The sequence below is a fragment of the Cetorhinus maximus genome, chromosome 22 (genome assembly GCF_964194155.1).
Source record: "Cetorhinus maximus chromosome 22, sCetMax3.hap1.1, whole genome shotgun sequence".
Taxonomy (NCBI): Eukaryota; Metazoa; Chordata; class Chondrichthyes; order Lamniformes; family Cetorhinidae; genus Cetorhinus; species Cetorhinus maximus.
In genome coordinates, this window is record NC_135900.1 from 65,575,533 (window position 1) to 65,593,367 (window position 17,835).

Here is a 17,835-nt window from a genome sequence, read left to right on the forward strand (position 1 = left end):
TTTTCAATAAAGTTATTCTGTAAATTATGAACATGTCCCAACTCATGTGACATGAGGGGGACATGCAAGGGATTTTTTTTTCCTATTTTTAATATTTTTCAAAGTCCAGGTGATCTCCCTGAGGCTGCACTTAGCCTCAGGGAGATGTGCGCTCTTTCGTGCGCATGCACAAAAGAGCGCACTCTCACTTTTAGGGAATCCCCCTGCCCGCATAGGGAGCGCATAGCGCTTCCTGCCGGACATCGCGTAAAATGGCGGTGCGGCCCGCTTCGCTGGATCGGCCCCCCGCCCGCCAGAGATTGAGTTGGGCCCGCCCGCCCGACAGGCAGAAAATTCTGCCCAATGAGTTTGTTTGGCTTGTGAGCATTTTTGCCAATGTGCCAGAATGATTATCATTCAACGTGGCTGGCAGGGGCTTGGTTGAGCAAGACATAGAGGTGCCGCCACCTCCAAAAATCAAGGGGTGGCATTTCAATCAAGAAGGTAAATTTGTTTGACAGCTCTTCAGGCCAGACCTCAACACACAATATCCAGGGAGGGGGTCTGACAGCGTTTTATCTAGCATGTAACTGTTACAGTTCATAAAACAGCAAGTTAAGATTGCTTGGGACAGATTGCTCAAGTAAGCAGCTATCTTGAACAAGGGACAATTGCAATTAATTTTTATGGTAAAAAGGGCATTTAGAAAAACTATACTCCTCTTTATGTAAAGTAAACCAATATGTTGGTTCAAAACTAAATCAAAATACTGCAGATGCTGGAAATTTGAAATCAATACAAAGAATGCAAGATGAATTCAGCAGATCAGGCAAAATCCGTAGAGGGAGAAGCAGGATAAAATTTTCAGATTGATGACCTTTTATCAGAGCTGAAAAAAGTTAAGAGACGTAACAGCTCTTAAGAAATTACTGAAGCAGGGAAAGGGGGAAGGTGCGTGATGGGGTGGAAGGGCAGGAGAGATTAAATGTATAAAAGGACAAATAAAGACGAAGCTTTGGTGGGCCCCAGGAACGCGAAGTTGCAGCGTGGCCCGGGAAGGAGATGATGCCATGGTGAGTATGTGGGAGCGAGGGCGCGGGAGAGAGGGCGGGCGAGCGAGGGCGCGGGAGAGAGGGCGGGCGAGCGAGGGCGCGGGAGAGAGGGCGGGCGAGCGAGGGCGCGGGAGAGAGGGCGGGCGAGCGAGGGCGCGGGAGAGAGGGCGGGCGAGCGAGGGAGCGAGGGCGCGGGAGAGAGGGCGCGGGAGGGCGGGCGAGCGAGGGCATGGGAGAGAGGGCGGGCGAGCGAGGGCGCGGGAGAGAGGGCGGGCGAGCGAGGGCGCGGGAGGGCGGGCGAGCGAGGGCGCGGGAGAGAGGGCGGGCGAGCGTGCGGGAGAGAGGGCGAGCAAGCGCGAGGGAGAGAGCAAGCAAACGTGTGCATGGGCGAGAGAGTGAGCAAGAGAGCGAGCGCGTGCGTGGGAGAGAGAACGAGTGAGCGGGAGTGAGAGCGAGCAAGTGCACGGGAACGTGAGAGAGTGCCTGCCTGGGAGTGAGAGCGTGTGTGTTGTTATTCACAATAGGTGCTGGTCATGGAAGAATGAGTCCAGAGCTAGTCTTTTATCTCAAGCTGGTTTATTCTCAATACAGCTTTTCAGTGCAGCAGACTTTCTCAGTCCCTTCCACACTGGAGTGTTTCAGCTGTAACCATTTATTCTTTTTTTGATAGGTGAACCAATGCCCATCACCTGTTTTACTATGCAGTTGTCTTAATAATGTAATTGCTATACAATGTAATTGCCAGTCAACAAGAAGATGGTTATTGGACTGTAACAATGTAATTACTGATACATTGACGTGTGAGAGAGTGAGAGCATGTGCATGTGTGAGAGTCAGAGAGTAAGTGAGAAGTCTGGCTTACTCCCAGTCTTAGGTTTCTCACTCACTGTCACCACCACACACCAACACATATGCGCACACAGCCACTCACAGTAGTTGAGGGAGTGACCGAGTACCCTGATACAGGAAGTGAGCCGGATATACACACAATGATCCTTTCACACTCTGGTCATTTGAATTAATTACTCTTTTTTTAACGTAGCAATTTATGACATTGTTTTACTTTTGCTCAGGACTTGTTTCTTTTCTTAATACCTCAACTTTTTTTTTCAAAATTCAGTTTATTGTTGCGCCAAACCTCATCTTTTAGAAATTTACTCATCGGCCCCTTGAGTGAGAAAAAAGTGCAAATGTGGTCCCCTGAGTGAAAAAGTTGGACAAGCCTGACTTAGAGCATGGAAAACTCCAAAATAATCAGTTTAAAACTGTTACAAAGAAATGACCAATACGGTCACAAATCTTTTCCAGCATAAAACTAAGTGCTTCTGAAAGTGTTGGAAGCCAAGTCTGGTTAACCATATTGTTTGAATTTTTCTGGAAGAGTTTGTTCAATTATTTGGACTGATAGCTTTGTAGTATAAGAGTCTGATACAGGGTTAGTGTGGAACTGAGTATAGTACCTCCCACACAGTGATGTAAGAAGGCACACGCTCCAGACCTTGGGTCAGTGCGGTGCTGGCCAGAGACATGTTAAGACCTAGATATGGAGATAGCTCCATGCCTGTACCCTTTACTGTATATACGTATTTAGTTACAATGAGTTAATAAAGACTTGCTGTTAACATATGAACTAGGAGCAGAAGGCCACTCAGCCCTTCAAGCCTACTCTGCCATTCAATAAGAACATAGCTTATCTGATTGTAACCTCAACTCCACATTTCCACCTACCCCAATAACCTTTTACCCCCTTGTTTATCAAGAACCTATCTAGCTTTGCCTTAAAAATATTCAAAGACTCTGCTTCTACCACCTTTTGAGGATGAGAGTTCCAAAGACTCATGGCCCTCAGAGAAAAAAATTCTCCTCATCTGTCTTAAATGGGCGGCCCCTTATTTTTAAACAGTGGCTCATAGTTCTAGATTCTGCCACAAAAGGAAACATCCTTTCCACATCCACCATGTCAAGACACCTCAGGATCTTCTATGCTAATCTTACTCTTCTAAACTCCAGGGGATAGAAGCCTATGCTGTAGAACTGTTTCTCATAACACAACCCTCCCATTCCAGTTTTTAGTCTAGTATTCCAGGTATTAGTCTAGTACAGTCTAGTTGAGGCTCCTAACATATAGAAGACGACGAAAACTTCCTTAACAGACACGTTCTGTAATCAACACCAGCACGACATGGTGTCAACCTGGGGATCAAATGCCCTCAACTTCACAATGCTGAAAAACTAAGAAAAAGAAAACTGTCAACGGATTCTGAACTGCAAGAAGGTCCCAACTAAAGCTACAGACGTTGAGAAAATTCATCAGAAAAAGCTCCAGAGAGAAGGGCCTGGAAGCTAAAGGCAGAAGTTTTACTGGAACAGGAGAGTCCATTGAGTGCGCTTTGGAAGTCCAGCTTCAGAATGCAGAGTTGACAGAACCTGTAAGGGTGAGATAAATCTTAAATTTCAGACTGCAGCCACTCATAAGAAGTCCCTTTTACCTATTCAGTCAAAAGCGCCGTTTAAATGAAATCCGACGCTAATCCTGATTCTCGACTTCGAGCCTCAACACGTGGCCTCCAAGTTGAAAAGAAAAAAAAAATTAACATTTAACTTACACAATGCTCAGGAACCTCATGACAGTCTGAATCCTTAAACAACAAGTCTGTGGTTAACTTAAACACCTTGCTACTCGCAATGGTAAATCGCTGAACGAAAGGTTGGCAGACCACGCAGCCATTGTTAAAAAACTTTCAGTCAGAAGTGCGCCGCTGTCATTTTGCAGAGTCCGCCAAAACCGGCAGACGCGGGAACTCCCCTTTCTCTTCGAAGTGAATGGCGATGCCACCTTGGGAGCTGTACCCACACTTCTAAAAATCTTCAACCTGAATCACACTTACACTTCCAACTCCACAGGGACTGAAACCAGTCAAAAAATTGGAGTCTCTGGAGGAAAAGATTTTTAAGATGCAGCATAACTTCAGGTTTAAATTTTAAAAATCAGAAGAGGAAGAAGTAAACACATTTCTTTATTCAATAGAGCCAATTGCAGGCAACATCATGCACGATAAGATATTAATGAGTCATTTGCCAAATTTCAGGTGGTTTTAAAATCCTTTGATGTTTATTTCAACTTGAGCTCCAACAAAATATAGGAAAGAGCTAAATTCAATAAGAGAGTCCAACTGCCTGGGGAGCCTATTGATTCCTTTATAAATTATTCCTATAGGATGGCAGAGGAGTGTGAACATGGAGATTGAATGTCTGAGCTCATCTGAGACAGAATTGTGGAGGGTGTTGCAGATGATTCACTCTCCAACCTCGTGCAAGCTCAAGATGATGTTACTTTAGACAAGGCAATCCAGCTAGTTAGACTGGTTGAGCTATGAGCTACACAGGACAATCCTAAGGGAAGAGAATACAACATGGGACAGAAGCCAATCCTCTGTCCAGATTATCAGGTCTCAAAGACACAGGTACAATCCAAATCAGAGAAAACAATTCCTGAACCGCCAAGCAGAGCAACCTTGCCAGCGCTGCAATGAGAAGTGCCCTCACAGGAGAGATCAATGAACTGCGAGTACAGCCTAATGCTACCACTGCCACAGGCAGGGACACTTTGGCAAACTGTGCAAGTCAAAACCCCAGCACCGTACAAATAGCCCAAAGGTAATCCTCAAGGTCGAGCCTGAAAACTCAGAAGACACATAGCCATGCATCTTGGGTGAACTCAAAGATTGTGGTTCTTCATTTCGGAATGCTGATATCCTGGTAAAAGGTTATCCAACAAATTCAAAATTAGATTCAGGTGCCAGTGACAGTCCTGTCAGACATGGAACCATGGTTTCAAGACCTCTGGCTTTGAACAACGGACACTCCACTGTTGCAAATAAGTTATATCAGTTGTAAATACAGAATATCTGCAATAATTTAAGAAAGTATATCTCCCCAATTTTGGTTGGCCCTTAAAACAATAATTCCATATATTAACTAAACTATAAGTACATGAAAGCTTAATATAGTTGCATTTCTCAAGGGATCATTATCCTCACCCCATTCCTGAAGTTCTTTGTTGTTGGACTACCTTTCAGCATGTAATATGTAGTTAATGTGACTATACAAAAAAAAAGCAAATTATATGGCAGTCACAAGAAAATCAGTGGTTCAAAAACTATTTTAAATTTCTTTATAGGTTTTAGTTACAAGAGGACACAAATTTAACAATGTGAACCTGTTTGAGCCTTCCTTGGAATAAAATACTTTTAGTTGTTGGTATGGGAAAGAAGAAGGAAATTTGAAGCGCAAATTATCTCCCTGAAATAAGCTAAACTAAAGGTCGATCCACTCTGCACTTGTTATTGTACATGGCAGAAGTGGGATATGTACTGTATTCTGTTAGTATTCTTCAGAAATTTAAACAAAGCTAAATAATTGAAATTAGTGGTGAGCTAGTCACTGGTGACAGATTTAATTGCTGCTCTGGTGAGTTCCTGGTCTTAACTGTGTTGCTGCTGCTGGGAGAAACCAAAGAGAGATTAATTCTCATATACATCCTGTTAGTTAGCCAGTAACATAATTGGCAGGAATTCATGAAAACCTTTCCCTCAAAGAATACTGGAGGGATAAATGGGGTAACACACTCTCATAAGAATATCCATAAATCTCTTATTTTGCACTAAGCCGTACACGGTAGCAGTAGGAACAAGAGAGTTAGTCTCAATACCTCTGGGCTCAGGAAGGTGAAATGCCACATTCCTGACTCTTATACAATCACTCTTGATGGAAAGTATCAGAGTTTAGATGTTAATACAGGAACATAACACAGACAAGGTTAGTTTGCCTGTTGAAGCTGATACTTCTCATTCCAACGCTCTCATGATAGCATACATATTGAATATTTCAAATATTTTTGTCTCCTCTACTCCATGTGGCAGATAGTTCCAATCATTTAGCAGTTAAATTTATTTTCACTAATTAAAATTCACTAAATTTATGCTCCTTTACTACTTTCCTTATCTTTACCACTTTACATGCCTTAATAAGGTCCTCATTACCTGCATTCATTTCAGACTGTAGATTCACTGTTTCTTTTATGTACCCTCACAGCACTTCATTTATTTAGAATCAGTCTTGTGATCCTTAGCGCATCCTCTATCTGACACAATAATTTCAGTATGGTGACTAGAATCGAAGGTGATACAAATGTCATTTAACTCGTGTATTGAAGATAGAACCTGGTTCTGCTGCGATGCACAAAAGCCTACTCATTATAGCTGTCGTCCAGACTCATAAACAAATAGTCACTTGGGTGAGAGCTGTTTGCACATGTGGAACTGTGGCTAGTGCACGTCACTACTTTCAGTTGGAGGGGAAAAGATTGGAGGGAAAGGATGAGAAGTATATGTCCTCATTATAAAAATATGAACATACGAATTAGGAACAGGGGTAGGCCTATCGGCTCCTCAAGCCTGCTCTGCCATTCAATAAGGTCATGGCTGATCCGATTATGGCCTCAACTCCACATTCCGCCTGCCCCCAATAACCTTGGACTCCCTTGTTAGTCAACAATCTATCTGCCTCTGTCTTAAAAATATTAATTGACCCTGCCTCCGGTGCTCTCTGGGGAAGAGAGTTCCAAAGGTTCACAACTCTCAGGAAAAATATTCTCTTATCTCTATCCTAAATGGGAGACCCTTATTTTTAAATTCTAGTCTCTCCTACAAGGGGAAAATATCCTTTCAGCATCCAACCTGTCTAGTCCCCTCAGGATCTTGTATGTTTCAATAAATCATCTCTCAATATTCTAAACTCCAATGGATATAGGCCTAACCTGTCCAACCTCTCCTTGTAAGATGATCCCCCCCATCCCAGATATCAGTCGAGTCAACCTTCTCTGAACTGCTTCCAAAGCATTTTTCTCCTTTCTTAAATAAGGAGACCAAAACTGTACACTATACTTTAAGTGTGGTCTCACCAACACCTTGTAAAACTGTAGCAAAACATCCCTGTTTTTATCTTCCATTTCCCTTGCAATAAACAACAACATTCCATTTGCCTTCCTAATCACTTGCTGTACCTGTATACTAACTTTCCCTGATTCATGTACAAGGTACCCAGGTCCCTCTGTACCTCAGAGTTTTACAATCGCTCTCTATTTAACTAATATGTCCCTACCAAAGTGGACAAGTCCACATTTTCCCACCTTATACTCTATCTGCCAAATTTTTGCTCACTTACATAACCTAGCTACGTCCCTTTTCAGACTCCTTATGTCCTCTTTGCAACTTATTTTCCAAGTCATCAGCAAATTTAGCAACCATACATTTGGTCCCTTCATCCAAGTCACTGATATAAATTGCAATTAGGCAAGGCCCCAGCACTGATCCCTGTGGCATTCCACTCATCACATCTTCCCAACACAAAAAGACCCACTTATCCCTACCCTTTGCTTCCTGTTAGATAAGAAATTCTCTATCCATGTGAATATGTATCTCCCTACACCATGAGCTCTTGTTTTGCGTAGTAACCTTTGATGTGACATCGTGTCAAATGCCTTCTGGAAATCTAAGTATAGCACATCCACAGGTTCCCCTTTATCTACATTGCTTGTTACTTCTTCAAAGAACTCCAATAAATCGGTCAAACATAATTTCCTTTGCACAAAACTATGTTGACTCTGCTTGACAGAATTGAGATTTTCTAAGTGCCCTGCTATAACCACCTTAATAATAGATTGCAGCAATTTCCCTATGACAGATGTTAAGCTAACTGGCCTGTGTGTGGTTTCCTGTTTTCTGTTTCCTTCCTTTCTTGAATAGAGGAGTCACATTTGCTATTTTCCAATCTGACAGGACTTTTCCAGAATCTAGGGAATTTTAGAAAATTGAAACCAATGCATCTACTATCTCAGCAGCCACTTCTTTTAAGATCCTAGAATGAAGTCCATCAGGACCTGGGGACTTATCAGCTTTTAGTTCCAATAATTTTCTTAGTACCCTTTCTGGTGATTGTAACTGTTTTAAATTCCTCCCTTCCTTTCACATTCTGATTCACAATTATTTCTAGGATGTTATTTGCATCCTCTACAGTGAAGACAAATGCAAAAATCTGTTCAATTCACAGAATCACAGAGTGCAGAAGAAGCCCTTCAGCCCATCCAGTCTGCACCGACATGTGGGAAACACCTGACCTACCTACCTAATCCCATTTACCAGCACTTGGCCCACAGCCTTGAATGTTATGACGTGCCAAGTGCTCATCCAGGTACTTTTTAAAGGATGTGAGGCACCCTCCCAGCCAGTGCATTCCAGATCGTCACCACCCTCTGGGTAAAAAAGGTTTTCCTCACATCCCCCCTAAACCTCCTGCCCCTCACCTTGAACTTATGTCCCCTTGTGACTGACACTTCAACTAAGGGGAACAGCTGCTCCCTATCCACCCTGTCCATGCCCCTCATAATCTTGTACACCTCGATCAGGTTGCCCCTCAGTCTTCTCTGCTCCAACGAAAACAACCCAATCCTATCCAACCTCTCTTCATAACTTAAATGTTTCATCCCAGGCCACATCCTGGTGAATCTCCTCTGCACCCCCTCCAGTGCAATCACATCCTTCCTATAATGTGGTGATCAGAACTGCACACACGACTCCAGCTGTGGCCTCACCAAGGTTCTATACAACTCCAACATGACCTCCCTACTTTTGTAATCGATGTCTTGATTGATAAAGGCAAGTGTCCCATATGCCTTTTTCACCACCCCACTAACATTCCCCTCCACCTTCAGAGATCTCTGGACACATACACCAAGGTCCCTTTGTTCCTCAGAACTTCCTATTCATCCGCCATTTCTTTATTTTCCATTATTCATCCTCCATTCTTACTCTTGAGGGCAAGCGCTCAATTTACTTGCTCTTTTCCTTTTTAAATACCTGCAGAAACTCTTACTATCTGTTTTTATATTTCCAGCTAGCTTTCTCTCATTCTCTAATTTCTCCTTCTCGATTAGTCTTTTAGTCATTCTTTGCTGTCCTTTATATTCACTTCAATCTTCTCACCTGCCACTCATATTTGTGAAATTATACGTTTTTTCTTTCAATTTGATACTATCTTTAGCTTCTTGATTTAGTCACAGATGGTGCATCCTTCCCTTAGAATCTCTCTTTCTCACTGGAATGTATCTTTTCTGAGTATTCTGAAATATCTTCTTAAATGAAAGAGTAAATAAAATGTTTGCCACTGCATCTCTACTGACCTATCCATTAACCAAATTTCCTAGTTCACTTTAGCCAGCACTGGCTTCATGCCCTCATAATTGGCCAGATTTAAGTTTAAAACACTGGTCTTAGATCTATTCCTCTCTCCCTCAAACTGAATGTGGAATTCAATCATATTATGATCGCTGCTACCTAGGGGTGCCCTCACTATGAGGTCATTAATTAATCCTGTCTCATAGCACATTACCAGATCTATAGCCTGCTCTCTGGTTGATGCTAAAATGTGCTGCTTTAAGAAACTGACCCAAATGCTGAGCTCATCATCCAGGCTACCTTTGGCAATCTTTATCCAATCTACATGTAGATTAAATTAAATTAAGATTAAAATCACCCATGATTATCATTGCACATTTCTCACAAGCCCCTATTATTTCTCCCTGTATACCCCAACCTAGTGTGGTTACTCTTGGGGGCCTAAAAACCACTCCTGCAAGTGACTTCTTACCTTTACAATTTCTCAGCTCTACCCAAACTGATTCTACATCCTGATCTCCAGAACTAAAGTTATCTCTCTCTTTTATACCAATGTCATCCTTAATTATCAGAGCTACTCCCACCTTTTCCTAGCTTCCTGTCATTCCAAAATGTCATGTACCCTTGAATATTCATGTCCCAGTCTTAGCCATTACAGTGACATGGCTGCAGGATGACAATCAGGTCATACATATTTATTCTATTTGTGAGGTCAATTCATCTTTTTTTTAAATAGATGCTACATGCACTCAGATATAGAACCTTTGGTTCTGTCTTTTTACTTTTTCTGTAACTTCTAGCCTTAATTGCTGGTGCACTCTTAGGTTTGTTCACTTTGTCCATTCCTGTAACGCTCTGATCATCAATTCCCTTATTCCAACCTTGCTCTTTTACCTTGACTTCTCTATTTAACTCATCACATCTTCCCAAACTTGATCCCTCTCCCCACTATTTAGTTTAAAGCCCTCTCTACCGCCCTAGTTATACAACTCGCCAGAACTCTCGTCCCAGCACGGTTCAAGTGAAGGTCGTCTCAACGGTAGAGCTCCCACTTTCCACAGTACTGGTGCCAGTGTCCCATGAATCAAAACCAATTTCTCCCACACCAATCTTTAAGTCACGCATTTAACTTTAATCTGAGTTGTCATATGCTTATTTGCTCGTGGTTCAGTTAGTAATTCAGAGATTATTACCTTTGAGGTCCTACTGTTTAATGTAGCCCCAAGCTGCTCATGCTCCCTCAGCACAGCTTCTTTCCTAGTTCTACCTATGTCATTGTGGACCATGACTTACTGGATCCTCCCCCTCACACTGCAAGTTCTTCTCCAGCCAAAGCAGCTGACCTGAACCCTGGCATCAGGCAAGCAACACAGCCATTTGGACACCCGCTCTCGGCTGCAGTGAACTCGTCTATCGCCCGACTATAGTGTTCTCAACTACCACTGCATTCCTATTAACTCCCTCAGATTGAATGACTTCCTGTACCATGTTGCCATGGTCAGTTTACTCATACACCCTGCAGCCACCACTTTCATCCATACAGGCTACAAGAACTTCAAACCTGTTGGACAATTGCAAAGGTTGAGGTTCCTCCACTTCTAGGTCCCCATACCTGCCGCGCTTGCAGTCACACCCTCCTGTCCCTGACCACTGACCAAATCAGAAGACCCTATCCTAAAACGTATGACTACCTCCTGGTACAAAGTTTCCAGGTAACTTTCGCCCACCCTGATACATCGCAGCATTTGAAGCTCAGCCTCCAGCTCAATGACTATGAGCAGAAACTCCTCAAGTCGTAGACATGTTCTGCAGACATGTTTGCCCTGGATCACCATAGTCTCCAGGAACTCCCACATTCTGTCATCTCTATTGTGTTAATTAATTTATTTTTAATTAGTTCATAATAAATAAACATTGGTCCTCCCAATAACCTTTATTGCTGCTAGTAAACTTTACCACAGCTAATAAAACCTTACAATTACTAATTAATTACACAAGTTTTGAAGAGAAACAGTCAAAATATTCACCAACCAATCACTTATCTGTCATTTTTCCTGTCATGACACACTTTGATTTCTCTCAGAATGTGGACGCCCTGCTCTGGAACCATAGACTGGACGGGATTGGATGGCTCTTCTAGGTGCTGCTGACTGCCTCTGGGTTCTCTTTTCCCTGCTCTTCTAGGTGGTAGTTACTTTCCCCCGCCCTTCTTGGTGGTGGCTACTGCCTCTGGGTCCTCTTTCCCCCCACAAAATAGCAAAGCATTAACCACAAACATGAGTTTTAAATGTATACTTCACCATTGTTCTTACTGCAACTCTTAATGAAACAGTGAGAGCTTTTTGTCCCCCTGACTGTTCTTATCTATGTTCAACTTCATTCAAATGAAATTAAAAATGCTAACCTCTTCAATTTCTTTGGTTTTCTCAGCAATTGCTTTGGTGCGAAGATCTGTTTGGCTTAGGTCTATAAGGTCAACAGCACTCCGTGTATTCATCTCGAGGTCATCCAATTTATCTGGAAATAACATCTGAATAGCATCCTACAACCAAAAAAAGAGGCAAAATTACTAAAAGGGAAATGACACATGATGCTTATTCGTTGCAACAAAATAATTTATTGGCACACCAATTTTGGCAAACAATTTCTAGCTCACAAGCTTCTAACTATTGCAAATGGCAGAATTCAGAAAGAACAGGTGTCATCTACCAGTTTATCCAATAATTGACAGCTTTGAAGACAAATGGATATTTTTTATTCATTCATGTGGGCATCTCTGGCGAGGCCAGCATTTATTGCCCATCCCTAACTGCCCTTGAGGTGGTGGTGAGCTGCCTTCTTGAACCGCTGCAGTCCATATGGTAAATGTACACCCATAGTGCCATAATGGAGGGGGTTCCAGAATTTTGATCCAGTGACTGCGAAGGAATGGCACTGTATTTCCACATCAGGATGGTGAGTGGCTTGGAGGGAAACCTCCATGTGGTGATGATTCCATGTGCCTGCTGCCCTTGGTCTTTCCAGATGGTAGTGGTCATGGGTTTGGAAGGTACTGTCGAAGGAGGCTTGGTGAGTTCCTGCAGTGCATCCTATAGATGGTACACACTGCTGCCACTGTGCATCGGTAGTGGAGGGAGCAAACGTTTGTGGATAGGGTGCTAATCAAGTGCACTTTTTTGTCCTGGATGGTGTCAAACTTCTTGAGTGTTGTACCACCTTACATAGTGAGGTAACAGCGTCCAAATACTTTGTGTACTTGTTGAGCTTTTAGAACGTACATAAAGGGCAGCACACAGCAGCGTTCCATCAATTGTGAGGGACGTTTGGAACCTGGTGAATTCAACCATGTCAAGAGTCAATTTTTAAGGGATGAGAATTTGTAAAGTAACTGGTTTTGGTAAAAATTTATGGTTTGCGCAGTTTTGAAGCAAGAAATATGAGCAGAGACCAGAAAACAAAATCTACATGCAACAAAATGGTATAATTGTAAACATCCAAATAACAACTTGAATTTATCCAGTGCGTTTAACTTAGAAAAGTCTCCTTCACAGTGGAAAAAATAAAGCCAATTCCAATCTATGGTGCGATTAAGAAGTGATCAAAAGCTCTGTTGAAAAGTGGGATTTAAGATTTATAAAGGTAGAGAGAAACATCATCCTGAACCCTCTATCGGGAATGGTGGAAGGGAAGGAGGAAAGCATAAAGTTCAGAGGACCAAAGGATAGGGAAAAATATGTATGGTTGGAGGAGATTGAAAAGGTAGAGTGCACCAGGCCATGGAGGGATTTGAACATGGGACAGGATTTTACGTCCCGTGGGCGGGCGGGCACCCGACCCAATCGGGCGTAAAATCACATGTGATGATATTGGGTGAGTGCCCTGTTGTCATTGCGCACTTTTGTGACCTTTCAGTCAACGGGCGTGTGCCCGATGACAATGAAGAAGCCTATTAAGGCTCTTTAGCAAATAATCAATATGTATTTTTCGCTGCCCGTTCAGCTGGCAGGCAGGCGAACAGGCCAGGAGGCCTTTGCATTTTTTACGAAATCTCATCCATGGGTGGGATGAGGTTTCCAATGGTAAATAAAAAACCATTAAAAAATTTTCAACTTAATTTTAAACATGTCCCTCTTCATGTGACTGAGTCACATATGGGGGACATATTTATACAATTCTTAAAATCTGTTATGACACAGCAGATGGTAAATGCTGAACTGTTCAAATCCCAGAGGGAAATTTGAAACAACTGTCACAACTAATTTTAAATTTGTATAAATTTTAAGATGCATGCCTTGAATTCAGTAGTAATAAGACCACTAAATCTTATAGGTTTCTATAAAACTAGATTAACCATTTATTAATAAGAGAAATGACTTTAAATACATATATAGATCTGCAAATTACTACTATGATAGCTTCTAAATCCCCTACTGAATCTAACTCCCAGTTGCACTTTCGTTAAATCAACAGTAAGACACATATATTTTAAAAGAGCCAGGCAAAGAAACATGAAACCCTGAGCAAGAGAACTTCAAAATGAGTTTTCTTAACTTCAGTCCTTTGAAGACAGCAGCTTGAGGCATAGATGCTGAAGGTTTTCACACTTGTAAGGTCTTAAAAATGCCTTCCCTTTCACACAGCCCTTACTCCTTCTTTATATATATCCTGTTTGAATGCAAATACACATTTTTTCACGATGTCTTTGGACTTTATCTCCCTGATAATAAAACCCTCTCATAGCATTAAGTTTTACCAGTAATCTTTGGGAAAAATAAACACACTGGGCAGAATTTTCCCATTGAGTGTTCCAACGTCACTGCGCGCCATTGCAACATTTCGTTGGGCAGGTGCGCGATGATGTCCGTTAATTAATGTCCCACCATTAATTAACAGGCCACTTAAGGCCCTTGGTTCACAAATCGACGCTGAATTTTCGGCACCTGTGCAACCTTCGGGTCGGCGCACGGGCGCAACAGGCAGGCAGGTAGAACACATTTGTATAAACCTCATCCATGGGTGAGATAAGAGGGCTCACTGGGGTTGCGAGTGTGCACTGTCAAGTTTTTATTTTTTAAAGTTATTGAAACTTGCCTGTGTGATCTACAGTACTTCAAAATGCATACTATCTGCTTTATCTGGACTCCTAACCTTCAGGTCAGCACACTGCAGTGAGTAATCTTTTCTGGGCTTGCAGGTTTCAAGAAGCCTTCCCTTAGCCTGGGAATGGGAGCTGAACTCTTCACTGGAGGCACTTCCTCTGAGGAGGAAGGGAGGGCTAGAAGGGGGAGGAGGCCAGGAGTGTACATTCAGCCTCCAGGGGAGCCACCTTTGGGAGAACAGGCACAGGCACAAGGGTGCAGGGCCAAGAGGTGGACCAAGGCGGAAGGGGCCAGAGAAGACACCACTATCCTGCTGCCAGGATATACAGGCGGCAAAGCAGCTACCTCAATATGTCTGAGGTGCAGTGCCGAAGGAGGCTCCGTCCCTCAAGGGAGGCAGTCAACTATATTTGTCAAATGATTGGGCCTGAGGTCTCCGCAAACTGTGTGGTTGGGCACCCCATGCCAGTGGCTCTGAAGGTCACAGCTGCCCTCAACTTCTATGCCTCTGACTCCTTCCAGGGCTCGGGGGTGAGCTTTGCGGTGTCTCACACTTGTGTCAACCAGGTTACAGACGCTCTGTTCAGCCGTGCCCTGACCTTTGTCCACTACTGTTGGGACCAGGCAAGCCAGACAAAGTGAGCCAGAGGCTTCGCAGCCATTGCTGGCTTCCCCCCCTTTGTCCACGGTGCAATAGGCTGCACACATGTGGCCAGCAAGGCGCCATCAGGTGAGCCCAGTGCCTTCGTCAATAGGAAGGGCTTCCACTCCATGAACGTGCAGATAGTGTGTGATCACAGGATGCTGATTCTACAAGCCCGTGCAAGGTACCCAGGCAGCTCCTGTGATGCCTATATCCTCAGATACTCCCAGGTGCCGGGGCTCTTCAGTGCTCCAGCCCGGGTTGACGGTTGGCTGCTGAGTGACAAGGGCTACCCTCAGAAGGTGGCTCATGACGCCTCTCCACCATCCAAGAACAGAAGCTGAGCAGCAGTACAATAGGAGGCTGCACACGATGAGTCCAGCAGTGAGTCCGAGGATGAGCACGCACAGGGAAATGCTGAGGGGGTAGACGCTGACCTGGTCATACTCCAGGGAAGCAGGGTCACCTGGGAGGCTTTAATCCAACAAACCTTCAGCTAGCACACCAACTATGGACCTCCAGGACAAGCCTGGGCTGTAGGCTCCATACATGACACCTAAGTGCAAAATCTGCCAGGTTAGGAACAGTAATGAAGGGCCTTGTTAATAAAGCTGAATGTCCAACAAAGCACTCATTACATTTTTGGAAACCATCCACATGCAGAAGAAAAGACGCACCCTCAGCCATGGTGACATATCTGAATTTAATATGTCAAGCAAACAAACTTTTGCAAAAAAAGAAAGACAATGGTGTTACAAATCAGATCAAATCATAAGGACCTCATCTCCGGCCAATACAAAAGCACCAGTGAAAAACCTGTGGTGTGCCTAAGGTGCCTTATGTTTTTGTTTCCGGGTGCTGTGTCTTGGTGTTGCCCCATCGCTTGGAGTGGCATCTGAGACAGCCTGCTGACTCTGCTGTCCTGTTGGCCTCAGCCTTGGCGGTTGTCTTTTGGCACGTGGATCCTGTGCTGGCCCCGCCTGGGAGGGAGCTGCCAATTCCACAGCTGCCTACTCCCCGGTCATTGCAGCCTCACCAGGTGCTACGGTCACTGGAAGAGGGGCGAAGGAGCTGCCGCCCTCATCTAGAGCGCCCTGAGAGGTGCCCACAGAGACGCCAGGCAGCTGCTGCGCTGACGTGAGGTCGCTTCGGAACTCCCTGCTCACTGTGGATGGATGGGCAGGCACCGAGCTGGGAAACTTGATGCCCAGGCCATCTCTCACCCTGTCACTGACCAGCTGAGGTCAATGCTGATGTGAGGGTTTGCTGGAAAAAGCGCATCCTCAGGAAGCCCTGACGGGTCTCCTGGAGGAGGCTCTCCACAAGAGTCGTCACCCTCTCCATGGAGGACGCATGGCGCTCGGACACGTAGCTCATTGCTTTGGTGATCGTCTGCATAGGCTCCTCCATCATGGAGACCAAGCCAAGCATAGCCTCATGTATTCCCCCCAGATGCTCCCGCACACCTGGCCGCCTTTCCTTACCCTGCTGCGTCGCGAACGACTCCAGGGGTACATCATCAGGCACCGACTCAGCATGTGCCTGGTCCCTTGAGGTCCTCCGATTGCTGGCGCCGTGGGCACACTGTCTCTGCCAGCTCCTCCAGCGACTGTGAAGTGCCCTCACCACCGTGCCCTGGGACACTAGCCGATGTTCAAATTCCCACCAAGGTGCTAGTATTGCGCTGGTGCCTGCCTCGCAGAGATAGTGTGCCGCTGGTGAGACTTCAGACCCCTCAGGTGTGAGAGGGGACCTCTGCTGCTCCTCCTCTCAGCCCTGCTCCGATGATGCTGAAAGGAAGAACAAGAACAGTGGATCAGTTAAGGTGGAGACAATGACAAAGTGCATCCCTGTCCCCTGGATCATTATGCGCTCATCCATCCATAAGTAATGGTCAAGCCATGTTGCAAAATTAAATCAATTAACATTTAGCACTGCTGAGGCTGTTGGGATAACAATGCTGACCTCACTGTTGGGCATAAATATCTGGCCGTGGCACCCCAGCGTCATTGACACCAGTGGACCTGGGTGCATGGCGCCTCTCCAAATCCAGGGCCTCCTGCTTGAACTGGCTAAGAATGGCGATCTGCGCCTGGCCGCCACCAGTCCTCGCATTCTCTGCCGCATTATGAGCATTCTTCTCCTGAAAATGAGAGACGAGCATTGATTAGTGAAAATTGCACATGGACGCTCTTCGCACACGGTCTACCCCAACCAGAGTGGGACATATCAGGGCTCCAGAGCCTCCTCACCCCGCTACTGCCGAACACTCACACAAAGATGCTAGGTGAGTTCCCCACACCCCCCATTCCCCTCTGAACACATGCTGCCTACATCACATTAGGTACCACACGGTATATCCTTCCATAGCAAGGAGGCACAAGCATGTGGAGCGCGGAGCGCAGCAGATGGTTCGTTGCCACGCCACCTTGAAGCTCCCCTCCCAGCATGTCATCACCCTGACTTGGACATGTCCTGCAGTTCAAGCACAGCATCTAGGTGCAGCTCCTCCAGGTTGCCCTCACACCAGTCATGTCGGACTCAGTGTAAAATATGCTGCGGGAGCAAAACACATCTCTTCATCACCCTCTCAGGCTGACCTCAGCATGGGCTGGGCCACCCAGCAAAGGACAAACGCCATCAATGATTCAATGCAGTCACTGCACTCAGACTTTGGGATAGGGGCGGGGCAGCAGGGGGGAAAGCCGACCTGCTGTGTTAAATGCCCAATGCCAACATGGTACTCACCCTGCCAGAGCGCAACAAGTCATTGAAGCGCTTGTGATACTGGATCCAGGTGCGCTGCACCACGTCGTGGGAGCTCCGCC

At 44.8% G+C, this 17,835-nt stretch overlaps 1 protein-coding gene across 5 annotated transcripts in view; it reads right to left on the minus strand.

The window, feature by feature from the left end:
• Positions 1 to 17,835, minus strand: part of pphln1 (periphilin 1) — a 207,829-nt gene that overhangs the window by 48,322 nt on the left and 141,672 nt on the right. For 4 of the 5 annotated variants that reach the window (XM_078568452.1, XM_078568455.1, XM_078568453.1 and 1 more), the window contains one exon: positions 11,670 to 11,807. The exons of the other annotated variant lie outside the window; for it this stretch is intronic. In XM_078568452.1, coding sequence (XP_078424578.1) covers positions 11,670 to 11,807 — 138 coding nt within the window. The remainder of the gene's footprint in view (positions 1 to 11,669; positions 11,808 to 17,835) is intronic. 5 annotated transcript variants of the gene reach the window in all.